The 19,759-nt window shown below is 44.2% G+C and overlaps 1 protein-coding gene across 1 annotated transcript; it reads left to right on the top strand.

Annotated features, from left to right (window-relative positions):
• The first annotated feature begins 306 nt into the window (after nucleotides 1–306).
• LOC134616831 (E3 ubiquitin-protein ligase TRIM35-like) lies at nucleotides 307–3,001 on the top strand. Its single transcript, XM_063461864.1, has one exon. The coding sequence runs from the start codon at nucleotides 487–489 to the stop codon at nucleotides 1,186–1,188; it is 702 nt and encodes a 233-aa protein (XP_063317934.1). The 5' UTR covers nucleotides 307–486; the 3' UTR covers nucleotides 1,189–3,001.
• The last annotated feature ends 16,758 nt before the right edge of the window (nucleotides 3,002–19,759 follow it).

Genomic DNA, 19,759 nt, shown 5'->3' on the forward strand with positions numbered 1-19,759 from the left:
ATTTTGAAATCACCGGAAGTACACATGTACTCCGTGTATGTTCGGGTGTTAGCGTAGCGTTTCTGACAGTTGTGTGGAATACGTTGCCGTGTATATATACGGAATAAAAGGGATCTGGATGACGACTTCGAGGCGATTTCTTCATAAACAGTAAGGACACAACAGCAGGTACACCTCTGATCTCTGAAATGAAAACCACCCTTGTTTATGAGTGAAGCGACAGCCTTTATTGAGACTCCGCCCCTCACGTGACTCACGTGACGCAAACCAGGAAACAGGATGTTACTTTTCCTCAGTAAAGAGAGACGCACAGACGATCAGACTGAGTTCAGATCCAACTAGCAGCTTCCACTCAGTGAATCCAGCTACAGGAGAGAAAACTGGAAAACTCCCACACTGCTGCTTACAGCTGCTGACGCTCCACACACTGAATGTGAGTGTGAGAAAAACTCCTGTCTGCTGTTTTCAGCTTCACTCACAGACTCAATGGCTTCCAGATCAGAGGACGATCTCTGCTGTCCGGTGTGTCAGGAGGTCTTCAGAGATCCTGTTATTCTGTCATGTGGCCACAGCTTCTGTAAAGACTGTCTGAGGAAATGGTGGAGTGAGAGAACAACACATGAGTGTCCAGTTTGTAAAAGATCTCCAGGGAATGATCCACTTGTAAACCTGGCTTTAAAGAACCTGTGTGAGTCGTTTTTACAGGAGAGAGATCAGAGAGCTTTAAAGGCTCTCTGCAGTCTGCACTCTCAGAAACTCAAACTCTTCTGTCTGGACCATCAGCAGCCAGTGTGTCTCATCTGCAGAGACTCAGAAAAACACACCAAGCACAGATTCAGACCCATCGATGAAGCTGCACAACAACACAGGAAGAGACTTCAGGAAACTCTGGAGTCCTTAAAGAAGAAGTTGAAGGTTTGTGCAGAACGTCAAGTGAAGTTTGATAAAACAGTAAAACACATTAAGGTCGAGGCCCGACACACAGAGACTCGGATTAAGGAGAAGTTTAAGAAGTTTCGCCAGTTTCTAGCAGAGGAAGAGGAGGCCAGGCTGGCTGCACTGAGGGAGGAAGAGGAGCAGAAGAGTGGGATGATGACGGAGAAGATGGAGGCTCTGAGCAGACACATAGCTGCTCTTTCAGACGCAGTCAGAGCCACAGAGGAGGAGCTGAGAGCTGAAGACGTCTGATTCCTGAACAACTACAAGGCTGCAGTGGAAAGAGTCCAGCGCTGCCCCCTGCTGGATGATCCACAGCTGCCCTCAGGAGCTCTGATACACCAGGCCAAACACCTGGGCAACCTGACCTTCAAAATCTGGAACAACATGAAGGACATGGTCTCCTACACTCCTCTCATTCTGGACCCAAACACTGCTCATCCAGAACTCATCCTCTCTGAGGATCTGACCAGTGTGACACGAGGAGATGAACAACAGCTTCCTGATAATCCAGAGAGGTTTGATCGGCTCAACTCTGTCCTGGGCTCTGGAGGCTTTGACTCTGGGACTCACAGCTGGGATGTTGAGGTTGGGTACAGTACATGGTGGAACCTGGGTGTGTTTGCAGAGTCTGAGACATGTAAGGGAGATGAAATGTCTGAATTATGGAGATTAAGGTTCTATAAAGGTAAATACTTCACGTATTCACCATCAGCTTCAAACACTGCTTTCTCAGTACAGGAGACGTTTCAGAGGATCAGAGTGAATCTGGACTGTAACAGAGGAAAGCTGACGTTCTCTGATCCTGATACTAACACACACATACACACCTTCACAGACACTTTCACTGACTGGTTGTTTCCATATGTTAACACTGTGGCTGGTAAATTGAAGGTTCTGCCATTGAAGGTGTCATTGTCAGTGTAAATTAATTCATTATAATTATATTTTATTGTTGTTACAAACCAGTTAAACTGCAGCTGTCCTCCTGCTGCCTTATTGTTCCAAAGGTCTTTATTACTCACACTGTTCTCACTCTTTCTTTGTTTCTGCTGTCCACTTTTTCACCCGGAGAATCATTTCACTGTTTCTTATTGAATGACCCCCAAACTATCAAGTTTTTAATCTGTGATGATGTCAGAAGTTAGAAAGCTATCTGACCAACCAGCAGCACACTGTTTATTTTATTGGCAGTTTTTTTTGAAGACATGTAATGTGAGGAGCATCTAAAGGTAGCCATTTAGAGCACTTTTTGTTAGAAATTTCGTATTAAAAGGGCTCCAAATGCTCATTTTGCTGATGACTTACATATGCAGCTATAGCGTCAGTTAATAAGTTTAATGAGGAGTTGGAGGTTGTAGAAAACTCTGAACAGAAATAAACTCGTGTTAAATGATACTAAAACAAATGTTATGATGCATGCTCAATAATCCAGGTGTTGAAATGATTATATATATAAATATATATATATATGTGTATGTATATTTTTTTAAGTTTTGAAGCTACAGCTTTACTGTTGTCTGCTCTGGTCCAACTTCAGTAAGAGAGGTTTTAAAAAATTACAAGGAAGTCAGTATAAAGCAGCACATTGTGCACTGCAGTGAACTGATCTGTGAATCAGATGTGTAGTAGCATGGACTGTGTGGCTGATGGATATTACCCTCTGTTCATTTTAATCAGTGTTTGCAAATGAGATCACTGAATTGATTATTTCAAATGCTGTTTTCTCACTTCAGTTAACATTATCAGCAAATTAGATTTGTAGCAGAAAGGAGACTTCCATTGTCAAAAATGAGAACAATTATTTCTTTGAAAACAGTAATTTACTGTAATAGTTATTTATGGTGGAACTGATTGTAAATCAGAGCAGTTGTAAATAATTTGTGCTGTATATAAAAAGACAGCCAGTGGGAAGAGAGTGTGTGTGGGACAAAATTACATTTATTACCTTGATGATGGAAGTAAAGTGTAAGAATGGAGATGAAATGTGTTGAAGTTACACTGGAGAAGAAATAATGTTTATTAGAATGATGCATTATGTTATATAAACTGTGTCCAATATAAACTTTGATTTTTGTTTCTGTGCAATATTCTAATGTAGCTTTTTTCAATGTTCTCATCTCAAATTCTCAGAATTTTAGTATTGTTAGTGTTTTATATGGTGTTGGTTTGTCACAACATTTCAATAGACAACATGAGTTTTAAAAAATCTTTTGGTTGAGTTCACATATTTGGAATGCTTTGTTTGTGTTTCTGATAATATTGTTAATACTGGATTACCATATATCAAAAAGAAATGCATTTTCACACAATTAATTCTGTATTTTCTTTGTTTTAACTTTGAAATTATGTTTAAGATTCATTAAAAAATTTTAAAACAAACATTAACAATCACGGACAAACGACAGATGATGAAATGATCTTTTTTTCTGAAAATCCAGCTGCTGTACTGAGAAAAACTAGTCGTGCTAATGATACTTATTTGTAGTTTGTTTCTATTTAGGATCGCAGGAACATCAGAACATAATAAACATGTGTAATAAGCCAAGAATATGCTGCTCTCTTCTCGGCGTGACTGGAAAACAGAAAAATGAGACAGATTTCAGAGACAGTAATCAACTGTGGCCACAAGATGGCAGCAGCTGATCAGAGATCATTTATGGGACAGAACACTTCTGCTCTGAAAACATCGAGACTGCCTTGTTTGTTCTGTCCTGTATGGATCTGATTCAGCCTAACAAAGTGAAGAATGTCCAGACCAGCATAGACATGTGATGTGATTTAGTTTTGCAGGTAATTTGTGGATGTGTATTAACAATCTGTGACTGAGTGAAAAGGATGTCACCAGGCAACTGGGATTCAGATTAATTTGTGCTGGGCTCTACAGAAGTTATTGTTTTCAATCGCACTTTTTTTTTTTGCACATATGTACATGTGTGTATAAATTAATATTAACCGTACTATTATTGTGCTGTAAATTCATCAACTTGTCTCATTAGAGGCCATCTGTGCTTTCAAGGAGAGAATAAAACAGCACCTCCCATTGTGTCAGTTGTTCTCTGGTTTTTGCTGCATTAAATGACTACATCCGTATTCTGAGCAGGGCCATCCAAAGATACAAGCCCGTCTGAAACAACATACATCTCAACAGTACAAGCACTTAGTGCCTGGAAGATGATTAATTGTATCAGTCAAGGCAGAAGTATGTACAGCCGACACAAACCCATTGACTTCACATAAACACAGCGGTCTATGAATTTGCAAGTAGACTTGCTTATTGCACCGTGGCAGGGTTTGGTTTGTGGCTCAGCTACAGGTGAATGAAGGCGCGGTGGGCTCAACGTGTGGTGTCTGACCCACACAGCTGTTCTCCATCACCTGGTAATGCCCTCCCTATTTCAGCGGGATGCCGGGACCTGACGATAGAGCACTGTGTGCTGCGCAGAATAATTTGTCTTTTGTTTTTTTAAAGCACTCACTAACCTGCAAAGCTGTGGTCATCTTCAGGTCTTTTATTGCTGCATTCCCCTTTCCAGTGTCCCTCGTTCTTACAAGTGTGACAGATTTTAGCAGGATCAACCTTTTCCTTCATATCAGGAACATGACTCACAGCACTTTGAGAAAACTAATGAGAGACAGCATGGAGGTAAATTAGGCCTGAACCTAAAATTCTCTGAATCCTACCAAGTGCTTGCTCCTTAGAATGCATCAAAACATATTCATCAACCAGCAGCAGCTGCAAAAGCCTGGCCTGTGATGTCGGGCTTGTACAAGACATAACAAAGAAGAGAGAGTCACACATACAATTTTACCAAGTTCATTATTAAGCATAAACCTAGGAAAAGGAGAACCAAAAACCACTATGTGCTAAACTATAACCAGCATGTGACTGGAATTAGAAAAAACTACAAACCAACCACAAACCAAAGCAGAAAGACAACAGCCTACTGGGTGGAGCGCCTCTGGGCATGAAGCATACCGTGTTTTCCAGACTACAAAGTGCACCTGAATATTAGCCGCACAAGCTAAAATTAGGGAAACTCCTGTTTTGTTCATACATTAGCCGCACCTGACTAAAAGCCGCAGGGTTCAAAGCTTGTGCAAAAAGTAGCGGCTTATAGCCCGCAAATTACAGTAATTGCATGTAGTTAGCCAATGAGTGTATGATGCTTTACTTAAAGATGAGCATTGTCCTCTGCTTTTTGTTATCTGACAGACAAACATGGATTTTATGTTTAGGAAATGAAACAAACAACATCGAGCAGCAATGCTTTAAGTTTGTCCACATATGTTCAAATGCACATTTCTCCCAGTATTAGAATTGGATAAAGAGTGGTTATACAGTGGACTTACAACTAATAAGAGATTAAAAACAAGAAATCTGTATCTGGAGATTAATGAAATCCAGTAAAGTATGAAGCAATGCTCCATTTGTATTTAATGGTAAAGGACATACTTAAAGCAATGATTTTACTTGTGACTATTGAAAGCCAGTGTGAAGATCCGCTCAAGTAGAATTACAGATAGTGATCAAATCTGTACTAAAAGCTGAAGTACTGATTTGAATTCCTTGCTGAAGTAAAAGTAAAGAAGATGAGAAAAAGAAGGACATTTTTGAAAAGTTCTATTTTTTGTTAGCTACATTGTAGAGGGTGACTCTGGCTAAAATTGTCAGGCTCTGGAGAGACTAGGAGGCAGACCGTCACTTGAGTTCACAATTTATTTCCACAAACACAGACACCAGGTGCGAATATATACAGGTGAGGAGGGGGGGGGGGGCACAGGAAGAGGGTCTCCGGAGAACACAGGCACAGAAGGGAAAGGGGCTATGTACACAATCCTTGCAGCGGCTCAGGTTGGCTCGGACTCCGGCTAGCTCACCCAATGGTGGTCCCCAGGCTGGCGAGAATCTGGCACAGAGAGGAGAACAGGTAAGTCGCAGCACAAAGAAACTCGAGAGGAAGGCTTGACTAGCAGTGACACTGACGAGTGTTACACAATAATCCAGCGAAGAAGCCTTCTCAGCCGCCGCCTTAAGTGAGCGTGGTGATGAGCTGATTAGTCGCAGGTGTTTGAGCCAGGGGCTGGAGTCGTCATGACTCCGCCCCGTAGAGCGCAGTGCACAGGAGGGGAGAGAGAGACGCAACATACTTGTAGCCATACAGGGACCGCCGAGGAGGCACAGGGTCATGACAGTACCCCCCCCTCAACGGGAGCCTCTCGGCGACCCACCAGGCTTACCCGAATGCCGCCGGTGAAACTCGCGGAGCAGACCAGGAGCCAGAACCGCCGACCGGGGCATCCAGGAACGTTCCTCTGGCCCGTAGCCCTCCCAGTCCACCAGGTACTGAACGCCCCTCCCCCGCCGCCGAGAGTCCATGATGCGGGTGATGTTAAACACTTCCTGCCCATCCACGAGCCGGGCGGGCGGAGGGGGCCTGGAAGGAGGGCACAACGGGCTGGAGAGCACGGGTTTGACCTGGGAGACATGAAAAACATTGTGGATACGCATGTTGCGAGGCAGTTTTAGACGAACTGACACAGGGTTGACTAGGGCCTCGATCTCGAATGGACCGATGAATGCTGGGGAAAGTTTCTTTGACTCAGCACGAATGGGAACAAAGCGCGAGGAGAGCCATACCTTCTGCCCAACCGTATAGTCCGGCGCAGGGATCCGGCGGCGGTCGGCGAGCGCCTTGTTGCGCTCCGCCGTCCGTAGTAGAGCGGCTTGGGTGGACCGCCAGGCCCGGCGGCACCTGCGGAAATGATGTTTTACTGAAGGTACGGTATGCTCACCTTCCACGGCTGGGAACAGGGGTGGTTGGTAGCCTAGTGAGGCTTCGAACGGCGACAGTCCCGTGGCAGAAGAGGTCAGGCAGTTGTGGGCGTACTCGATCCAGGGCAGTTGCTCACTCCAAGTGGTCTGGTTGTGAGAGACGACACAGCGGAGTGCTGCTTCGAGCTCTTGGTTGGTACGCTCAGTCTGTCCATTGCTCTGAGGGTGGAAGCCCGAAGAGAGACTGACCTTGGCGCCGATCTGTGTGCAGAATTCCTTCCAAGCCCGAGAGGTGAATTGGGGCCCGCGGTCAGAGACGATGTCCATAGGGATGCCGTGAAGCCGGAAGACGTGGGTGGTGAGCAGCCGGGCGGTCTCCAGGGCCGTAGGAAGCTTCGGGAGGGCGATGAAATGAGCTGCCTTAGAAAAACGATCAACGACAGTTAGGATGGTGGTGTTACCTGATGACGGTGGAAGCCCCGTAATGAAGTCCAGGGCTATGTGGGACCAAGGCCGCCCTGGCGAGGGGAGCGGTTGAAGAAGCCCGGCGGGTGGTTGGTTGGAACGCTTGTTCCGGGCGCATGTGGCGCATGCTCCAACGTACTCCCTGGCGTCCTTGTCCAAGGAGGGCCACCAGAAGAATCGCCGGAGGAAGGTGATGGTGCGGTGGGCTCCGGGATGACAAGTGAACCGGGCAGTGTGGCCCCAGTGCAGCACTTGGGCGCGGACGGCAGCAGGGACGAACAACCGACCAGGGGGCCCCGTGCCCGGGTCGGGGTCAGTATCCTGGGCCTCTCGCACGAGAGCTTCGATCTCCCACGTGACTGCTCCAATAACACAGGTAGCTGGTAGAATCGGTTCAGGATCAGGGTCCCCCTCCGTACTGGAGAACTGACGGGAGAGTGCATCGGGCTTCACGTTGCGGGACCCAGGCCTGTAGGTGATGGAAAAATTGAATCTTGTGAAGAAGAGGGCCCACCTGGCTTGCCGGGAGTTTAAGCGTTTGGCGGACCGGATGTACTCAAGGTTCTCATGGTCGGTCCACACGATGAACGGGTGTTCTGCGCCTTCGAGCCAGTGCCTCCACTCCTCCAGAGCCAGTTTGACCGCCAGCAACTCCCGATCACCGATGCCGTAGTTCTGTTCTGCAGGTGAGAGACGACGAGAAAAGAATGCACAGGGATGGAGTGTACCTTGGAATCGTTGTGACAGAACAGCTCCCACTCCAGTGTCTGAAGCATCTACCTCCACCACGAACGGTTGCCTGAGGTCGGGTTGACGGAGGATGGGGGCGGTAGCGAACCTCTCCTTTAGCAGGGAAAAGGCCTCCTGGGCAGAGGGGTCCCACTGAAAAGGAACTTTGGGAGAGGTAAGTTTTGTGAGAGGTGATGCGATCTTACTGTAGTCTTTTATGAAGCGTCGGTAGAAGTTGGCGAATCCTAGGAACCGTTGGAGTTGCTGGCGGTTCGGTGGTTGGGGCCAGTCCACCACAGCCCGGACCTTTTCAGGGTCAAGTTTGAGATCCCCACGAGAGATGATATAGCCAAGGAAGGCCACCGTGTCCACGTGAAATTCACATTTCTCTGCCTTAACAAACAGCCGGTTCTCCAGGAGGCGCTGCAGGACCCGCCTCACGTGACTCTCGTGCTCAGCCTGAGACTTAGAAAAAATGAGAATGTCATCAAGGTAAACAAAAGCACATCGATTAATAAAATCCCTCAAAACATCGTTAACAAGAGCCTGGAAGACCGCGGGCGCATTAGTTAAGCCAAAGGGCATGACGAGATACTCGAAGTGTCCGATATGAGTGTTGAAGGCGGTCTTCCACTCATCTCCTTCACGGATTCTCACCAGGTGGTATGCGTTTCGCAGGTCTAATTTGCTGAACACTGTGGCCCCCTGGAGCAGTTCGAACGCAGAGTTCAGGAGGGGAAGAGGGTATTTGTTTTTCACTGTGATCTTGTTGAGGCCGCGGTAATCAATACATGGCGGGAGTGTTTTGTCTTTCTTGTCAACAAAGAAGAAACCTGCCCCCACTGGAGAAGACGACGGGCGAATTATCCCAGCTGCCAGAGAGTCATTGATGTATCTCTCCATGGTTTCCCTTTCGGGCTGTGTGAGGCTGTAAAGGCGGCCAGAGGGCAGGGGAGCCCCAGGGAGAAGATCGATGGCGCAGTCATAGGGCCGGTGTGGTGGAAGCGAGCCCGCCTGATCCTTACTAAAAACAGCTGCGAGGTCATGATAGACGGAAGGAACTGCAGATAACTCTGGCGCCTTTGAAGATCTCTCGGGGACGGAAGAAGGGACAGACGGCGAGGCGGCCCGAAGGCAGGTCATGTGGCAGTCTGTACTCCACCCCATGATTTGCTCCTTCTTCCAGTCAATGTGGGGGTTGTGTAGTGAAAGCCAAGGATAACCTAGTACGAGCGGGGTCACAAGTGCTCTAAACACACAGAAGCAAATGTTCTCAACGTGGTTACCGGACAGAGTGAGTGTGACAGGTAAGGTGATGTGTGTGATGTCTGGCAGCCGGTGGCCGGACACGGCGGACACGCGTAGAGGATGAGGCAGTGGCCGTGTGCTAATGCAGAACTTGGAGACCAGCGACGCATCAATGAAATTCTGTTCGGCACCAGAGTCAATTAACACAGAGAGGGAATGGGACATCGACCGGAGGGTGAGTTTCGCAGACAGCAAGAGACGGGGAAGAGGTTTGTTGCCGGACAGGTCGCCCACCAGTACCTCCTCCATTACTGGCGGGCGCCTCCTTTTGCCAGCGCCGGGCAGGCAGAGATGTAATGCCCCTTGCGGCCGCAATACAAACACTCACCCGCGGAAAACCGTCGTTGACGTTCCGCAGGAGTGAGTCGAGAGCGTCCCAGCTGCATGGGCACCTCCTCCTCTGTTCCGGAGGCACTAGCCTCCCGTGCGTCGGGCTGGAGGTCCCGAGAAGCCAGCGGCTCGCGAAACGGCTGTCTTCGTGAGCTCTGGCGCGCCCGCAGGCGATCATCCACCTGAATACACAGGGACATTAAAGCGTTGAGAGAAGCAGGTAGCTCACGCAACATTATCTCATCCTTGAGTTCTTCACGGATATTATTTAACAGAGTGGTCTTCAGAGCCTCAGGTCCCCACTTGGTCTGTACCGCCAGGGTCCAGAAATCAACAGAAAAGTCAGCCATGCTTCGCCTACCTTGCTTCAGATTAATTAAACGATAGCCGGCAGCCTCCGTACTCGAGCCTTTGTCAAACACCGACTTGAAGCGAGACAGGAAGTCATCGTAAGACATTCCGGGGCAAGCCTGCAGCTGGGCCTGGGCCCAGGCCAGGGCCCAATCTCGTAGTAGCTGGGTGATGTAAGCAATCTTAACTCCGTCAGTAACAAACACATGCGGTAATAATTGAAACTGCATGGAACACTGCAACAGAAATCCCGCACATTTTCCCATCTCCCCAGAAAAGGCCTCAGGTGAAGGCAAAAGCTTATCCAGCGACACCGCGGAAGCTACTGGAGCTACCGCGCTAGCAGCCGGAGTAGCAGTGGCTGCAGTAGTGACGGCAGGAGCGTGTGTTACCTGGGGAGGGGCTGCAGGAAGCGGGTTGTCGGCCAGAGGAATCCGCTGGGCGAAAGCCTGAGTCAGCGACGCCACTTCTCCACAGAGCCTTACTAGCATTTGTTCGTGTCGGTGCAGAAGCTCCTCCAGGGACATGGGGGCTGTCGCGGCCGAGGCAGGGTCTGCCGAGTCCATAACGATGGCTGGATTATTCTGTCAGGCTCTGGAGAGACTCGGAGGCAGACCGTCACTTGAGTTCACAATTTATTTCCACAAACACAGACACCAGGTGCGAATATATACAGGTGAGGAGGGGGGGGGGGGGCACAGGAAGAGGGTCTCCGGAGAACACAGGCACAGAAGGGAAAGGGGCTATGTACACAATCCTTGCAGCGGCTCAGGTTGGCTCGGACTCCGGCTAGCTCACCCAATGGTGGTCCCCAGGCTGGCGAGAATCTGGCACAGAGAGGAGAACAGGTAAGTCGCAGCACAAAGAAACTCGAGAGGAAGGCTTGACTAGAAGTGACACTGACGAGTGTTACACAATAATCCAGCTAAGAAGCCTTCTCAGCCGCCGCCTTAAGTGAGCGTGGTGATGAGCTGATTAGTCGCAGGTGTTTGAGCCAGGGGCTGGAGTCGTCATGACTCCGCCCCGTAGAGCGCAGTGCACAGGAGGGGAGAGAGAGACGCAACATACTTGTAGCCATACAGGGACCGCCGAGGAGGCACAGGGTCATGACAAAAATATGTACAGTCAGGGTTAAAGTGGGATTCAGCAGGTGGGGAAACCTAAAATCAGTTTTAATGGCTTGGTGTGGGGAAAAATAATCTCAACTCAATAATTTCTATTGAGAACTCCGATAGATCAGCTGACATGCTGCTCTTTGTGGATTTATACACCTGAATTCAACCAGATGTCACCAGATGTTTCATGAACTATGCTGGCTGATTTCCATTCTCTACACTGACAGCACTGTTTGTACTGTACTTACTTTATACTAAACAGTACCTGAAAATTCTAGTAACTCTTTAGTAACTAGTAAACGTATTTGTACTTCATTACTTCCCACCTCCGCCTGTGTGTGTGTGTGTGTGTGTGCGTGTGTGTGTGTGTGTGTGTGTGTGTGTTAGGTGTGTGTTAGGGTAAGACTGGAGTGGAGGTGAAGCTGTGGAAAAATAATGATGTTTGTGGTGTTGCCCTCTGTGCTCATGGAGAAGGCTGATCCATATCGGTGTTTACCTGTTTCTCATGCAGTGAGACATTTTTCATCCCTGCTTGTTAACACTTCCTCTCCCTGATTCTTACATTACATTATTACAAGAAAATAATAGGTTATTAATGTAGCCTTACATTTGTTTGCCATGCTGATCAAATGTGGTTTTGTTTGCAGTCACAGGTGTGATTTAGAAAGCAAAACTACACACATAAACACTCACAAACCACACGGCTGATGAAGCTGTTTGATTTGGATACACATAAAAAATAGTCAGCACATCATTTGAATTTTTTGCAGTGTTCATCCTAATGGACAACAATACTGCATGTGCGTTATTTGATTCTTGAATCAAATAAATGTCAAACTGTCAAGAGATTTATTTTAAATGACACTTCTTCAGCTGAGAGTCTAAGAGTAAAGACACACACACTGCAGGTTTTACTTGCAAGGGCGGTCACAGAGCGCTCACATCAGAGTGGGGGCCCTGTGAAGTGCGCTCTTTTACCACAAAAATTATATATATATATATATATATATATATATATATATATATTATATTATATGCAAAAATAATACAATAGTGAATACGTCTGTTCATAGACAGAGCAATGTTAGTGCGTATGCAGGTGTATGTGTGTTATGGGATTCGGAAGGGAGTGAAGATAAGAGTGCTTCAGCTCTCCTCTTCCTGGTAAGAGTGAAACTGCTTTTTCAGCTATTATCACTGTGGGAAAGTATTCTATCATATGTAGACTTATATCATTAAAAGCTTATACTGACTACTAAGTACAATTTTCCATTGACACAAACATTACTCACTTTAGTATTACATATACACATAAAGTTCTGTATGTGGAGTACATATAGGAGGTTGGGCTATGATACTCTGCCAGCCTGGCCACACTCCACAGCTTACATATAAAACAGCTGTGCAGAATAGTTTATTGATAAAGCGATTCATAATGTGTTAATTCATCATTGTCACATGGTTCTATTTGAACGCAAATAAACTTTATTTGAATTATACTTGGAGAGACAGAGTGGGGTGGAGTGCAGCGAGAAGAGAAGAGAAGAGAAGAGAAGAGAAGAGAAGAGAAGAGAAGAGAAGAGGAGAATCATAAGGTTGGTGTTCCTTTGATTTTTATGAAAATCAAATGACATTGCCTGGATCTCCTCCATACCTGCTTCATGCCCTGGAGGACGGGGCTGTGGCCCCCCACACCCTCTAGCAGATCATTACATGAAGGAACCTTTTACAAACAAGCGCGTTCATGCTCACAGGTGTACACACGGGTGCTCACACATACAAACTACACCCTTTGTGGCTGCTACCTCGAAGCACACTGTGTGCTGTCGATCTTACGTGCTGCACAATAATATTCAATATGCAGTTTTCTGACTAACCGTGTACAACTTGTCTGTGAAGGTTCTCAGTCATCCAGGTCATCGTAGTCTAAGGAGCTTGGAAAGAAAAGCGGTTTTGAGTCAATGCATGAAAAAATCACCTTGAAAACTGGGGATAAACAGTTTATATATCAAATATTTGTAGGTATCTTCTCATGTTTCAGCTGGGCTTTATGTGATAAAATATTACAGTTATTAATGAAATAAATTTAACAAGAAACAAAGAAGGGGAGGAAACACAAAGGCTATTTGTGTTTATGTTCTTTAAGTTCAGCATACTGTGAAAGAAAAAGGAATATTTTAATATTGCTATGAAGATATGAACCATTACACTTGAGGCCAAAATTATTAGCCCCCCAGGAATCATGGAACATTTCCCTAAACCTCTTTCCAAAGTTTGCAACATTGATGAAACTTGATATAATCAAACATTAACCAGTGCTATTTACTAGCTTTTGGTACATTTGGTAATATAAAATACATTTTTAGTCTTGCTTTATATCAAATATAGTAAAAAATGAGGTGGTCAAAAATATTCGCCCCATATGAATGTTTGCTTTCAAAACACATCTACACCAATTAACCATTCAGCTTTGAACCCACACCTGTGCAATCAATTGGGTTCCTAACAAAATCCAATCAACATAAAAAGACTCCAAGGAACAGCGCTCTTGAACACATGAGAGGGAGTGCTGTTACTCACCATGCCAAAGACAAAGGAATCATGTCTTTGAAAAAAGACATCACGAAAAAGAAAATTATGTTGACATTCTGAGGGAGAATATGCAGAAATCTGCTCGTAGTCTAGGCTTAGGTCATCGCTGGGTCTTCCAACAAGACAATGACCCAAATGTACATCAAAATTAGTTCAACAGTTTTTCAAGGATACCAAAACCAAGATCTTGGAGTGGCCACAAAGAGCCCAGACCTCAATCCCATTGAGAATCTGTGGCGAGTGTTCAAAGTGAATATCCATGCTTGGAAACCACACAATTTGGACCAGCTAGAACAATTTGCAATGGAGGAATGGGCCAAAATCCCTCAGGAGACCTGTGCCAACCTAATAAAGACCTACTCTAATAGATTGTTGTCAGTTGTGGCTCAAAAAGGATACAGTATTGACTATTAATGGGCATGGGGCTAATAATGTAGGATGGCTCATTTTTGCCCTTTCTTGTTTCTACTCAGTCTATCAATAAAACATCCTTACTACAATTAGTGGACCTTGTTATTTTGGACACAGATACACTTTAAAAAACAAACACTTGTTGTTAATGGTCATTATATTGAAATGAGGAGTGTTGCCTAATTTCATAAGGGGGGTTAATAATTTTGGCCTCAACTGTGCATGTTTCCTGCTACTAAGGAAAGATGCAAATCTAAGATCACAGCAGAGCTGAGACAGTGACAGATGATGCCTTTATTGTGTCTGGTTCATTGGAATATACAAAGTCTGCACATTATTTAAATACTTTACATTGTTTGTCCTAATGAACGGACAAAATAAACTGCAGCAGGTGCATCAAGCCCGATGTAGTGTAGTGTGTGGTAGTCAGTAAAGAAATGCACAACATGAGTGAAGATTTGTGTGTGTGTGTGTGTGTTATGCATGTTTTCCATTCCTCAACTGTTTTTCCCAGTTTGTCGTTGTCTCAGTTTGTGCTGGGCAATTGATACTTTGCTTTATTAAATACATTTTATGAAGGAAACAAAAAACAAAATCTACCTACATATCAAATGGAAGGAAATAAACAGTCAATAACTAAATCTCTCTGTTTGGATTTCTTTTCTTAACTGTGTCAAAGTCAAATTTCCCAGAAATCTAAGAGTGAAATTAATTTTTTTTCCAGATGTCAGCAAACTCATCATTCTCCTCTCAGTCCTCTTTGGATCTCAACCTTTCCTCCATCGACACCTCCATCTCTCTACTACTAAGGAAATACTTAATGCAAAACTAAGATCAGAGTAGAGGTGAGACAATGACAGATGATGCCTTCAATGCCTCTGGTTTATTTGAATATACAAAACTCTGCACATCATTTAAATTATTTCCACTTGTTGTCGTAATCAACAAAATAAAGAGCAGCTGGTGGATGAAGCCCAGTCTGACACATAGTGCATATTTGTGCAGTGCGTGGTAGTCAAAGAAGAAATGCACAACATGAGTGAAGTGAAGGTCTGCATTAGTGTAGAGTAATCTTAGTGGTTGATTTGTGTATGTCTACATTATGCATGTTTCTGTTAAAATAACTGTCATTGCAGAACTGTTTTTCTAAGTTTGCCATTGTTTCAGTTTTTTACCATGTTTGAATTGACTGTTTTGAGGCAGGAGGTGGAGTGGGGCTGAAATATGTTTTGAACAAATAATTGCATATAGACACGGTGTTCCCGTGAAGAGAAGCACAGGAAGTTCAGATACAAACAGAGAGAGGGTCAGTGGAAAGTAGTCAGCTTTTCCAGAAAATCAAGTGTGAGATATATCCACCATACAGCAGCACTACCATTCAATCTGATATGGTTTAACCTTTAATAATCTTTTGTCCCAGATGTTTCTCTCACATTTTGCATCACACAGGTTGACACATTGACAAATGTTAAACAAAGTCTTGGTGGTAAAATGATAGTATCATGTACTGTATTGTATAATTCACCAAACGTACCTTAACTTAAAAAAAATTATATATATTATATCTGATGTTTATGGATGCTTGTTTCCTCCACCACAACTACAGACAGAAGTAAGTCAAACAGTCAAGTTATCGTAAATGCTGTAGTATTATCTCAAACTTTTTGTCTTAATGGCTGATTGTAAGAAAATTTCAAATTACTTCTGAGTAATTTTAATTTGGCCATATATTGCAGCTTTGGGGTTCCATAGCAGCACAGTTTATGTATAAGGCAACACAAAAAGGGGGGAAAAGTTGTATATACAAACTATACAGAGACTAAACAGACAGATTTAATTTATGTTTGTTCCAATGATTTGGCTTTTTTCCCACTTCTTCTATTCTATTCTTTTTTTATTCTTTTTTTCGCCCCAGATGTCGGCAAACTTAATTTTCTCCACTTTTGATCTGCACCTTTCCTCCATGAACATCTCGCTTCCATTATACATGTACTGTCTCATCTCTAAACCAAGCTCCTACATCTATTGTTCACTGAGCATCATTATCATCTTCCTCGTCCTCCCCGTCTGCATCCTCATCCTCCAACATGGTCTCCAAGAATGGAGGAAAACAGGCTCCACCTTCATGGAAGTACTGAGTCACTCTGACTGCTTCACCTACAACATTGTTATCATGGACCTGTTTGCTGTCTTTGGGTGTGTCTTTGGTGATTGTAGTATGTTCATGAAATATTTAAACATGTTATCCTGGGCGTTCTTTCTTTACTTTATCTGCTGGTTTGGACTGATCTTCTTTCACGTGCTGACTTGTGTGGAGCACTACATGGCTGCTGTTCATCCCATCACTTATCTGAGCTTAAGGAAAGAAAGATGGGTCAGAATCAGGAATATCAGCATAGGCTGTGTTTGGCTGGTCTGCTTTGCAATAGCAAGTTTTATAAAGATAAACGATATCATCGTCTCCACTGTGAATTTTTGCCTCTTGACATTGTCTTTAATCGTCTCCTCCTTCTGCAGCCTTTCTGTTCTCTGTGTCTTAATTCATTCAGGCCCAAGAGAAGAGATCAGGAACAGAGACAGGGTTGACCAATCAAAGAAGAGGGCATTTTACACCATTGTGACCATACTGGGAATACTGGTTTTGAAGTTTGTTTGGGATCTGAATTGGTCTGTAGTGTATATTACAGGAGGACTTAATGGATGCATGTTAATGTCATGGGACGCCCTATTTAATCTCCCCAGCAACTTCTTGTTGCCTCTGCTGTTTCTATACAGAAAGGGTAAAGCTGTGTGTTGCAAGAACAACATGCAATGAGTATTAGAGAGGAGCCTACGAACATTTGGGGTTGTCACTTGCTGTAGTTCTTGCTATGAGCAGATGACATCATCTGGAGATCCGATCCTGGGGGACAAGCAACACCAGAAAAGCAACTGATGCCTGAACATTGTCTGCCCACTATTTTTTTTATTTCAGTTGTTTTCCTGCCAGATTAAAACTTTCTAATAATTTCCACTTTTCCCTGTGGTTTATAACGTAGTAAGATTTGGCTTTCCACTGAATTCTTTTGGGTTTGAATTTCCAAGGAATGCTACTTTTCTTGTTGGATTGTTATTATCAATTATTTATGTTTATTCCAATGAGTTGGCTTTTTTTTCCTTCTTTTTATTCCTGCTGTCTTACTATTTATAGTTTATTTCTGCACAGTTGGTGTGTAGAACCAACAGTTTTGTTGTACTTGTACAATAACAATAAAGAGCTTTTCTATTTTGTTCTTTTTCCCCAGATGTTGGCAAACTCATCATTCTCCATTGAGTCCACTTTGGATTTCCACCTTTCCTCCATGAACACCTCCCTTCCTTTATACATGTACTGTATCATCTCTAAACCAAGCTCCTACATCTTTCGTGCATTTTACATCACTGCCGTCTTCCTCATCTTCCCCATCTGCATCCTCATCCTCCAACATGTTCTCCAAGAATGGAGGAAAAAAGGCTCCACCTTCATGGAAGTACTAAGTCACTCTGACTGCTTCACCTACAACATCGTCATCTCAGATCTGTTTGCTGTCTTAGCGTGTATCTTCAGCTATTGTGGTAGTGTCATGAAATATTTAAACATGTTATTCTGGGGGTTCTTTCTTTACTCTTTCTGTTGGTTTGGACTGATTTTCTTTCACATGCTGACTTGTGTGGAGCACTACATGGCTGCTGTTCATCCCATCACTTATCGGAGCTTAAGGAAAGAAAGATGGGTCAGAATCAGGAATATCAGCATAGGCTGTGTTTGGCTGCTTTCCTTTGCACTGTCAGGTTTTACAATGATAGACGATATCATCGTCTCAATTGTGAATTTTTGCCTCTTGACATTGTCTTTAATCGTCACCTCCTTCTGCAGCCTTTCTGTTCTCCGTGTCCTAATTTATTCAAGCCCAAGAGAAGAGATCAGGAACAGAAAAGGGATTGATCAATCAAAGAAGAGGGCATTTTACACCATTGTGACCATACTGGGAATGCTGTTGTTGACATTTGTTTGGGATCTGAATTGGTCGGTAGTGTATATTACAGGAGGACTTAATGGATGCATGTTGATGTCATGGGATGCCCTATTTAATCTCCCCAGCAACATCGTGTTGCCTCTGCTGTTTCTATACAGAAAGGGTAAATTTGTGTGTTGCAAGAACAACACGCAATGAGTATAAAGAAGAGCACCTAGGAACATTTGGGGTTGTCTCTTCCTGTAGCTCTTGTGATGAGCAGATGACATCATCTGACAATCCAACCCTGGGGGGCAAGCAACACCAGAAAAGCAACTGATGCCTGAACATTGTGGGCCCACTAATTGATTGTGTGTTTTTTGGCTGTTTCTCTGCTCATTTTTGCATTTTCATTTTTGATTTTCATTCAGGTGTTTTCCTGCCAGATTATAACTTCCAAAATTTCCACTGTTTATAACGTTGATAGGATTTGGCTTTCGACTGTATTCCTGTGGGTGAATTTCCAAGGAATGCTGCTTTTCTTGTTGGATTATAATTACACACAGAACACAGAGATAAGCACATTTTTAGTTCTGGATGTTCCTGTTTTCTTCTCAATCTCTATCCTCTCAAAGATCAGCACATAATCAGCATTAAGTCAGAGTAGGTTAATTAGATATATTTCATGTGAATTGATGATGAAGATTATTATTTTAACAAGGAGAGATCATTAAAAAGAAATGGACATGCGTTATTGATGTAAAGAATTTAGATAGAGGTATTCGGCACTTAGCCTCTCATTGCCCGTTTTGGCGGAACCGAAGCCGAGCTGTGAGTAGAGTCTAGATGCTCTTGGTGGAGATGAAGATAGTGGCTTGAATGGAGCCTGAGTGATGAGGACAAGGTGGCGATGGGGAGGAGGTATGTTGAACAAAGGCATGTGCAAGGGAGACTGACAGATACACAGTGAGATTTAAAGAATGCGGCGTGAATGCTAAACGGCCTGAAGAAGGCCGGGAGAAAGATGATTGGACTAGACCAGTGATGTCACAAACAGCTTGACAGCGTGAGAAAGTGGACGTGAAGCCTAAATTTAGTCTACAACACCTCTGAGCATACAGATGTAAAACCATCGATCTTCCTTATTGAACTTATGCATGAGCTTCATTTGATTTTTCCTTTGCATTCTTTTGCTTTGCTCCTGCTAAATTGCTTTAATAAAATACCCTTCATAAAGAAATCTAAATTGTGGACCTTTTTAAACCTTTTTGAAACAGTAAAAGGTAAAGATCTAGGTACTAGTTTACATCTTATATATGACTCTTACAGGTTACTCCGGCCTTCTAAGAGTAACAGACCCTTGTGGCTTGCTTTTCCAAACCACTATATTAAGCCCAGTCATATTCCAAGAGCACTGATCTAGAAGGGAGCTGCCGCAGCAGGTGTTTGTGGTAGGATACTGGGCTTGCGAGGCTACTCAGGGCTGGGTTTTAATCAGAGTAGGCAGGGTAGACAGCCAGAGAATAGATGCAGTTAGAACTCCCAAATCTGTTATTAATCTGTCTCTCTTCCACAGCATGTCTTTATCCTGCCTTCCTTCTCTCACCCCAACCGGTCGCAGAAGATGGCCCCGCCCCTCCCTGAGCCTGGTTCTGCCGGAGGTTTCTTCCTGTTAAAAGGGAGTTTTTCCTTCCCACTGTCGCCAAAGTGCTTACTCATTGGGGTCATATGATTCTTGGGTTTTTCTATGTATCCATTATTGTGCGATCTAC

This window comes from Pelmatolapia mariae, linkage group LG3_W (assembly GCF_036321145.2).
Source record: "Pelmatolapia mariae isolate MD_Pm_ZW linkage group LG3_W, Pm_UMD_F_2, whole genome shotgun sequence".
In the NCBI taxonomy this organism is placed as follows: domain Eukaryota; kingdom Metazoa; phylum Chordata; class Actinopteri; order Cichliformes; family Cichlidae; genus Pelmatolapia; species Pelmatolapia mariae.